General features: G+C 35.8%; 1 protein-coding gene across 15 annotated transcripts in view; it reads left to right on the forward strand.

The window, feature by feature from the left end:
* Positions 1–6406, forward strand: part of PTK2 (protein tyrosine kinase 2) — a 380904-nt gene extending 374498 nt beyond the window's left edge. For all 15 annotated transcript variants that reach the window (XM_074264715.1, XM_074264671.1, XM_074264680.1 and 12 more), the window contains 3 exons: positions 1767–1922; positions 2773–2853; positions 5110–6406. In XM_074264715.1, the coding sequence (XP_074120816.1) occupies positions 1767–1922; positions 2773–2853; positions 5110–5322 (450 nt within the window). In that variant the 3' untranslated portion in view covers positions 5323–6406. The remainder of the gene's footprint in view (positions 1–1766; positions 1923–2772; positions 2854–5109) is intronic.
* Positions 6407–10191: the final 3785 nt, after the last annotated feature.

A 10191-nucleotide genomic window follows, 5' to 3' on the forward strand; every position in this document is an offset into this window, starting at 1 on the left:
TTTGTCCTGCACATATTTTGTTGTGGGATTGTTTTCTGCTACATTTATTAATATTGTTTTTCTTTTTTCCCCTTCGTCTATAAACTCCTTTAACTTTTCCTCACCTTCCGTTCAACAATAGCCATGGAGGGTAAGCACATTATGTATCTGTATGTCTGCTGTTGTTCTCTCCTGTCTTATCATTTTCTCTTTGCATGCAATTCTGTAACTCATGAAAAAAACAAGTGTTACATATTCTTTCCTTCATCATGGAAACACATTTTAAATTCACAGCCTTTCACTTATAAGAAACCAAAACCAATGCTTATATTTTCCCAGAAATGAAATGGACATTTTTGCAATAAGTAAATTCCTCTTGTCCTTTTGTATTTTATACCAACACTGCCTAATAGTCATGGCATAACTCATCCCAAAAATCAGTCATTCACTTACAGGGTTTCAATTGTAAGTAGTTTCAAAATTAGATTAATATTTAGTTCTTGGATGGTAGCATTTCATGGCATTTTCTTCTTTATGGCTGATTAAAAATTTTATCAATTGGAATTAATTGTTTTTGGAGACTCAAAATTCATTTTGCCAACTTTGTAGTGTTCCTATGTGGGATCATCATATTTATACATTTCAAGATTAAAGGAACCTTGCATAATGTCATCATAGAGAGCACACTAGATCAGGAATCAAGAGACCTGGTTGAATCCCAACTCCACTACTCTATAACATTGGAAAAATCCTTCACTTCTCAGGGTCCCCCATTCCTCAACCATAAAATGATAGGGCCAGACTAAATGACCTTTAAAGTCTCTATTACTCCATGTTTTTCTAGTCCACTCCTTCCCCCATTTTACAAATTAGTAAAGTGAGCCCCAGAATAGGGAAGGGTTCCCCAAAGTCACACACTAAAAAATAGCAAAGTTGGGGTTCACTCCAAAATCTGTATTCTTTTCCATTAATCATTTCTAGCTTTTTTTTGTTCTCAAAAATTGTAATAATTTCAAAGCTGTTTAAAGACAGAACACCCAAGTTCAGATCCTGACTATATGTAACTGTGAACATATCAATTCATTCTTTAGGCTTGTTTCCTTATCTATAAAATTAGGAGATTAAACCAAATGATTTCTGCTTCTAGCACTAATATTTTGCTATTCTGTAAAATAAATAATCAAGAAAACTTCTGCGTATCATCTTTTAATTTGTAAAGGGAGTTCATGTAATTAATTAACCATTCTTAATCCCACCTCTTCATTCCCCTCTTTCTACTTCCACCTTTCCACCAAATCAACTTCTTTACATTTTTCTGCCCCGTACATTTAGGGGCTCATTTGTGGGACTCCCACTTAAGCAGAGATCCACTGAAAAAGAACCTAGTGAGTAGAAAGTCTGGCCTGCCTTCTTCAGCCAATAAATAGAACCTATCTGTAATCTGGTGTCTTCTAACAAAGGAGCAAAGTGTGCCAATGATTTTCAAATGGATCATTTTGTTGGGCATACTAGATCAGCTCTTTGAATGCCTTTGAATTTTTATAGCTTTTGTGATTGTTGTTTCTTTTGTTAACTGAGCTCAAAGTCAGAAAATAGAAATTCCATTGTATTTGATTTACATCAATAGCTTTTGGTGTCATCCTCAAACCAAATATCCAGTTCACTTAAGAAACCTTGCTTGTGTTCTTACCTGCTTTGAGCTCTGTTGAAAGTCTATCTTAATTTAGTAAAAGAGATATGACCCCCCTCTGCTGGAGGAACAAGAAATAACCACTTTCCCTCCTCAGCTGCAGCCCCAGGAAATCAGCCCCCCTCCTACTGCCAATCTGGACCGCTCCAATGACAAGGTCTATGAGAATGTAACTGGCCTGGTGAAAGCTGTCATAGAAATGTCCAGCAAGATCCAGCCTGCACCGCCAGAGGAATATGTCCCTATGGTAAAGGTAAAAAAAAAAAAAAAAAAAAAAAAAAAATGACATGGTTTATATTTCTACACCTTTTCAACATTGTTTGTCATGGTATTCTTTCCACATGTCTATAAGACTTCATCTATCAGACAGGTGTTTTCTTCCCTAGCATAACTGAAAATGTATTTTAAAAAACATTACCCCAGTTTGAAAAGTTTGTTTATTTGCATCTCTAACTCTTATTTCACAATGCCTTGTGTTTTTGACCTTCAGTCATTTTGTCAAATGTGAATAATAATAATTTCCCCTGAAGTCACGAGAAAGAATGAAAATTAAATTGTCACAGGAAAAAAGTGACATAAGCAAAACAGGGTATTATTATCTTATTAAAGTTAAAACACAAGTTTAAAATTATTTTAAGATTAGAGGTTAGAAAACAATTATGTGTAGAATATTTTATTTTCTTTATTTGGACACTTCTGACTTTAAAATGAACTATTTTTTAAATGAAATAAAGGATGAAAATTCTTTAAGCCCTTTGGATTAATGGTGTTTTGAGTTTTTAGGAGGTGTTAGCACTAATGAAGATGTCTATTTAAATTAATAGTACAAGATGGAGGGTCAGAAGATGTGTTTGGGTTCCAACACAGAATGTGTCAAAACTGAGTAAAGGAATTAGAGCTAATGGACTCTGGGTTTCAGTTTCCTTACCTATAAAACAAAGTCTGTATCTCTTATTACTTACAGGGTAGGGGTCAGGAGGAGGAAGTTCCTCATGGAATGAAATTACACTGGGCTAAAAACCAAAAACCAGATCATTGTGTTGTTATTATGTTCCTGTTGATTACTCTTATTAAAATGCTTACTCTTGATTGTTGTCTATTAGGAAGTTGGCTTGGCCCTAAGAACATTGCTAGCAACAGTGGATGAGACCATTCCCCTGCTCCCAGCAAGCACTCACAGAGAGGTAAGGCAAAGCCTTGAACATGGGCCTTCTCCTAGGGCCTTACTTAGTGGTGCTGGTCTTCTCAAGAACCTGGCCTCCTGTTACATGTAGATTCACTTCCCTCCATGAGAGGGGTCTTACAGAGAGTAGAAAGGCACAGTGGATAGATTTCTGGCTTTGGGGTAAGGAGCACCTGAATTCGGATCTTACCCCTGGTACTTCCTAGCTTTGTGAACCTCTGCACCTCATCCTCCTCATCTGTAAAATGTTACAGCCTTAGCTATAGACTGGCTGTTGTGAAAGTCAAAGAAATAATATAGTTCAAGCACTTCATAAACCTCTAAGTGTGCTAAGAACATTCCAATGCACATTATTTTCTCCCAGTTTCCTATTTTGCAGCCTTTCCATAGGTGTCTGAACTGGCTGGGGTTGGACTATCTCTACAGAGCAAACAAAGCACATTCCCATGCCTTGAGTCTAGACCTCTAGGAGCAATGACAATCAGTGGTGGGGGTAGAAAAAGAAGGTGGTTCCCTAACTCTTAAGTAACAAAATGCCCTTGAGAATGTGGGTACTGTTTTACCTAAGTTCCTAGTAAGGTTGAGGCCTTGCACATTCTAGTCCCTAATAAAGTCTGTTGAACTAAATTCATACCAGAATTAGAAGAGACCTCTGAACATCCTGTTAGGGAGAAACTGTTTTTTGTTACTACATCGCTTCCCTTCTCATCACTCTTCATAATCTCAGTCCAAACAAGTAAAAGAGATATTGGTAAATAGTGCTTGTGTGTTTCTACACAACTCCATATAGTCTCATACTATAACTGAGGAAACTGAGACTTCAGAGTTTTAGTGACTCTGCTAGTGACTCTCCTCAGTTAAAATCCAGTGTTCTTTTCCACTACACTGACCTGTCTCTCACTTGGGGTACAGTTATCCTTGTAGGGCAGTTCAGCTTCCCTTGCCTTTCCTACTGCTGTTTATTCCACAGAGTCTTCTTTAGCTGTCATTGTGCACAAAAGATACTCGGAAATTGATTTTAAATCCTAGTGTCCATGTATTAGAGAGAGGGTAAGAATTTGAGTTTTTAAAAAGCTCAGTGCTTTGGGAATCATAGTTAATGTTACTTCTAAAGAAAACTTGAGCAGTGATTAAGATGGGGCAGGCAGGAATGGGAGCCTTACTCTGAGCCATTGAGGCAAGATCCTTTTTCAATTTTTCACGCAGGTTGGTTCTTTGCCCAAAAGGAAGCCAGGCAAGTCTCTGTGCTCTCCCACACAAAGTATACTTACCTCCTGAGAAAAAGACAGGATTTTTGCATTTTCTTTTTTATTCTTTATCCCTACTCACTTTGAAAGGGCCTATTACAAGAGCTGTTTTTCTGGTGCTATAAGGTTCACAAGCCTCTACTGATGTGCTTCATGATTAGCAACAAATATCAATTACTCAGCCAGATATAATAGCTATTAGTCAGAGGTTCTTGCTATGGTGTTATAATGAGGATATGTAGTACAAAATATCCTCTCTACTCCCTCCCATCCTCTATAAAAATATGCTCTCCTAAAAGTCCTAGAGAGTTCATGGAGAAATGTTCAAGCTGAACAATCACGGAAAATAATAAGGATCCACAGCTCCCAAAAATTGTTTTGCTGTGGTCCTCAAGATGTTTCCCTTAGGCATGGTGTAACTTTTTTGCTAGCCTCCTTATCCCTTTAATCTGCTGTTTTCCAGTCTCTCCTTGCCTCTTGACCCACTCTCCTGGGAACACTATTAGAATGCTAATGAAAAATTCTCTAAACTTCCAAAGTTCTCAAGCTCTTTTCCTGGCTAGAATGAGAAGGCAAAAGGGAGATAGAAAGGAGACCAAGGCCAGCCCATTCCCTTTACCCACCCAAGTAATTCCTTCTCACACAGAAGTCAAGGGATTTCCATGATGGTAGGAGACGATGCCTGCTTTTAGTCTACTTTATGAATACTTGAGGAAAAGGTTTTTTATTACATTAACACTCTGGTAGACATCTTGGGAGGAAAGAGTTAGATACCATTTGAAATGGGCAATAAAGAAAAATCATAAGGCTTTCATGACTAGGAAGGAAAGGCCCTATGAAGTATTTTTGCATTATCTAAATGGATCTACTAAAGTAGACATTATGGGTAAGAAAGCACAGCTTTTCTATGAGTTCCCCGAGCTTCTGTCCCTTTTAGCCAGTATGCAAAGAAAAGTCATTAAATGATTTGCCATCCACACCATTCTAACCTGATTCTCTTGTTCTCCCAGATTGAGATGGCCCAAAAGCTATTGAATTCGGACTTGGGTGAGCTGATCAACAAAATGAAACTGGCACAACAATACGTCATGACCAGCCTCCAGCAGGAATACAAAAAGCAAATGCTAACTGCCGCTCATGCACTGGCTGTAGATGCCAAAAACTTACTAGATGTCATTGATCAAGCAAGACTGAAAATGCTGGGGCAGGCCAGGCCACACTGAGCTTGTCAAGGGAAGTTTTTTAAGAGTCTCACTCTTTTCAAGATGTCATTCAGCCTTCCACCAGCAGTGAAGATGAATCCTGTGTTCCTTGGGTTGCCACCAAATCCTGCTCCAGCTGGTAGAAAACTGTTGCTCATTTCAAGTTTAACCACAGATTTTTGTTGTTTTTTTAGTTTGGGGGGTTTTTTAATCATGATGTTCAAACGGTCTGGGATCCAAAAATACAACATTTTGAGATTGAAGTTTGTACACAAGAAGCTTGTAAGACTCATGAAGAACAGTTTCATTTTTCATACCATTCTAGAGGATGCGTGTGCCCAATGGGGTCAAGGGATTAAAATTTTACAGCTTGAACTGTACGAGCTGCAGAATAAGAGGGGGAAAAAATAGTATTGTCAAGTGGAGAATTCTGGGAAACCCAAAGGGCTGAGAATTCTTTTGCCTACAGTACAGATATTATCCAGACTGGATTTTTTAAAATTGAAATACTTTTAAGTTGCAATATGCTAATCCCAATTTACACAGAAAAAAAATCAAAGCTATATTTTGAAGACTTCAGTCATTTCAGAAAAAAACTAAAGTTCTTTCCATCTTTCCTGCCTTTTCCTTTCATGTGGATGTGTGAAGCATTTGGTTGGAAAGTAGCTATAGAACACAACTGAAAAAACTCTTCTCTTTTTTCACCAGAATAATGTGCCAGTTTTTTGTAGCAATGTTATTTTCCATGAAAGCAGAAATGCTGCTTTGTACCAGAGCACACTAAAAGTGCATTTGGAAAAGAAGTTCTGTAACCATCCCTATTCCCCATTTTTATATAATTTATAAAGAAAGATTAAAGCCATGTTGAATATTTTAAAAGCCGCTGTAGTTAACTAACCCATCCTTGTGTGTCCTCCTTCTGGGGAAAGCACTCCCTCAGAGTGGTCATATTTTCTTTTGTTTTCAAGTTATGCCATCCTTTCTGTTAAATAATAATGAAAAAAATACACTCCCTTTAGTTTGTTGGGGGAAATAAATTATTCTCAGGAAGAATATAATGAACTGTACAGTTACTTTGACCTATTAAAAAGGTGTTACCAGTGAAGTCCATGGTGTAATTTCTTTTCTTTTGGTTCTGCTCCTCAATGCAGACACATCTTTTTCCTTTATAAGAAGGCTTTTGTTACATTTGCTCCTCTGAGCATTCTTACGGATCTTGCCTCTAAAGAGAAGGATTTAATCAGGCAATCTTGGAAAATAAAATTGCTTCAGATCTTTTTGTTTAATATGTCATATTATTCAAAAATTCAAAAAAAATAAAATTCAAAAATAGTTCTCTAGTCAATATTGAGAAAGTTTGGTTAAAAATATTAAAGCTCTAGCCACACAAGATATGTTCATGGGAATCTAGGTGTCTTTTGTTTATTTGTTGTTGTTTTGTTTGTTTTTTGTGGGGCAGGAGCAAATATTATTAAGATTAAAGTTAGGAGATATGGATGGAATGGAGTCAAGTCAGACAAAATAGTCTGGCAAGTTGAAGAAAGGATTTTTCCTAAGAGAAAGGAAAGACCTTCCAGGTCAGGCAGTCCCAAATATAAAAAACATTTTGGAATCCTCTCCACTAGCACATTTAACAGTCCCCGCTTAGAATTCTACTTTATAGTTGACTACTTCTCTTTAAAAAACCAAAACCAGAATGTGTTTTGTTTTTCTGACTTCTTTGTTTGGTCATTAAGATATAAGTCCCTACTCCCTATAGTCTCTATTTATCTTTAGGAGGCTATTAAATGCTTATATTTTGTTGCCTCGTTTAGAAATTCCATGTTCACTCTACTTTGATTCTGTTTTTGACCTTCATTCCTACATTTTCATAGTTCTCCTGGATTTTAATTCTTTTCCTTAAGGATCATGCACTGATTTCCTATTTTTTCCCTTTTTAAAACTATAGATTTCTATGGCATTGTGCTCAAAACTTCCCTTAGTGATTCTTGTAACATAAGAATCCCTTTCTTCCAAATCTCCCTCAATCCTTCTTCTTATACCACAGTGAAATATGTTACACTGAGAGCTCTTCTAGAAACTAACATCCCAAGATGACATCTCTCTATCCCCTTCACTTCTTAACTAAGGTAGTATATTCCAGAGTCCTCAGAAGTTTGATCCTAAGAAACTTTCTACTTCTCAAGTGAGGTGTTTTGTATTAGAACTTCTTCCCAATGCCTTGTTCCATGAAAACATTCAATACCATAGGAGACTGACTTTTCTGTGCTTACTGGAAATTATCTCACGTAAAAGCCAACTCATCTTTTAGACTTCCCCCTAAAATTTTATTCCATAAATTCATTGTTGATGACCAGTCATTAAAAATTCCCTAAAAAGAGGAAGTTGGGTTCAGTTCTGACTGAACAAAGGGAAAGGGGAGTGACAGTTTTCAGAATATGCTGCCTTTCACTTTGTGAAATTGCCCATCTCCTTCATTTATGTTTCTACTTTACTCAGATTTTTAGCTCCTCAGGCAGTTTTCTCTTTGCATAATTCAAAGGACCTACATCAGTGTCCAATATCCAGTAATCTCTATACTATGCATGTTTTAACTTAAATCGGAGCCATACCACCCTTCTCAACACTAATGTATGGGGTGACATTTTCTGGCCCTTCCCTCCTAGTCTTCTTTCTCCTTTTAAGAAGGGTTGGGCCTGACTTTACAGAGGGAGAAACTTTGAGTTTGAGGGAACTAACAACAAGTGAATAAGCATGTCTGGAGGGATTCACAGGGACAGCAGAGGGTGATTATAAAATTCCAAGAGGGAATTTAATTTCCTTAGTGTTTATTTTCAGAAGGTAATAAATTACTTGAAACTGGTGTACTTACATCATACTTTGACATTTTTCCAGCAGCATCCTGGCTTCCTTTGATGAGATTGCAAGTAAATTAAAGACCTTCTGTAATGTCAAGAAAAAGAGGAACCACAATATTTCAGATATATGAACCACATTTAAGGAATAGAACGGTGATGTTGCTTCTGAAGAAAACTGAAGGAAATGCCAAATGAAAGAATTATACCAATCCAAGTTCATCTGGAGTTTTTGTCACTGATTGATTATTTAATTTCTCAATTCAATCATAGAATGCTATAGCAAAAGGATGCTTATTGACAATCATTCCACAATTAGGAAACACTCCTTCTAATGCTATATACACACACACACATATATATATATATATATATATATATATATATATATATATATATATATATATATATATATATATATATATATATATATATATATATATATATGTATAATGCTCTTAAATACATTAAAAATGTGATAGGGGTAGGGGAATATGATGTAATAAGAAGTGAATGTGAAGTCATTCATTGACTTCAACCCTTCTGACCTGGGTTTGAAGTCACAGTATTGCTAACAGTGACAATAATTAAGCAAATCACTCCTATCTCTATGAATGTATTTCCACCTTTGTAAACAAAGATCCTGTTAGCATTGTGTACCTCATAGCATTGTTGTGAAGCTCAAATAGGAAAGCATAATTTATATTAATGCAACAATTCTCTTTTTCTGGCCATATATAAACATGGTGATGAAAAGTAGAGATGTTCAACATAGAGAAGACTAGAGGTAACTGTTTTCATTATTGCAAAGATTATCACAGAGAAGAGGCATTAAATTCATTTTTGGCTGTAGCATATCCTATTAGGATCAATGAATGGGAAATTATGGGAAAGAAGATTGGGACTCAACATAAAAAGAAACTCTTTAACATTTTATTAACCAAAAATGAAATAAAATGCCTCATACAGTAGTGAGTTCTCTCTCATTCAATATATTCAAGCAGGTAGCTGGACTAAATAAATTCTAAGGTTGTTTTTCACTTCCATATTTTTTTAATTCTGTCATGATCAAACTGATATGTTTACAGAGCATCACTATTAGCTAAACAATTATACCCAAAAATTATTGGTAAATGAATCCAGGTGAACCTGGAGTGTAACTTAAAGTGATCTGCTAAAGAACTCTAACCTTGACACTTTTCTATTCAACATTTCTTATCAAGGCATGGATGAAGAAAAAAATATGCACTTATCAATTTATAGATAATAAATCTGAATGGAAGAACTAATAATCAAGATTCAAAGATATTTTGAAAGATTGGTTTCATATGCCTAAATTAAAAAGATAAAGTGGAGAATTAATATAGGGCTAAACAAAGGCCTATGTTTGTTTTTTAAATCAACTACACAGGCAAAAAGATGATAGCCATTTCAAGTGAAAAGTATACAGAGATCCTAGTTGAATGCAGACTCTAAGACTAGTAGTATGACAGAGCTGTCAAAATATCTTAATATGTCCAAGTGGGGGGGTGCCATATTTTAGTACAATATATATAAAAGAAGATGAACAGAATGGCAAGAGATCCAGAAACCATCCAAGAAATTTAGAAAGAATTGATATTGTTTAGTTTGTAGAAGAGAAAACAAAAAGGGAAATTTGGGAGAAGGGGAGATTTAGTCACACTCTTATTTTTTTAAAAGATACTATTATACTAATACTAGTAAAAGAGGGAATCAATTACTGTGTATTTTCAAAGGGCCAATGAGTCTGGCAGGTTTCTGCTCAATAGAAGGAGGAATTCAGTTTGTAGACACAGACTGTCTCAAAAAAAAAATTATAGTAAGTTTCCAGTCACTGTCATTGGTCAGAAACTAGATGACTATCAAAAACATCAGATCCACAATACAAGGTTGGTTGGACCTTAAAGGTTTTCTCTGCAATATCCCCATTCTATAGATTTTAAAAAGAGAAGTTTGTTTACTTGTCCAAATTCTCAAATAAAGAATATAGGGCAAAATTCTGACCAGGATTCTA

The sequence above is a fragment of the Sminthopsis crassicaudata genome, chromosome 1, assembly GCF_048593235.1.
Source record: "Sminthopsis crassicaudata isolate SCR6 chromosome 1, ASM4859323v1, whole genome shotgun sequence".
Classification (NCBI taxonomy): Eukaryota; Metazoa; Chordata; class Mammalia; order Dasyuromorphia; family Dasyuridae; genus Sminthopsis; species Sminthopsis crassicaudata.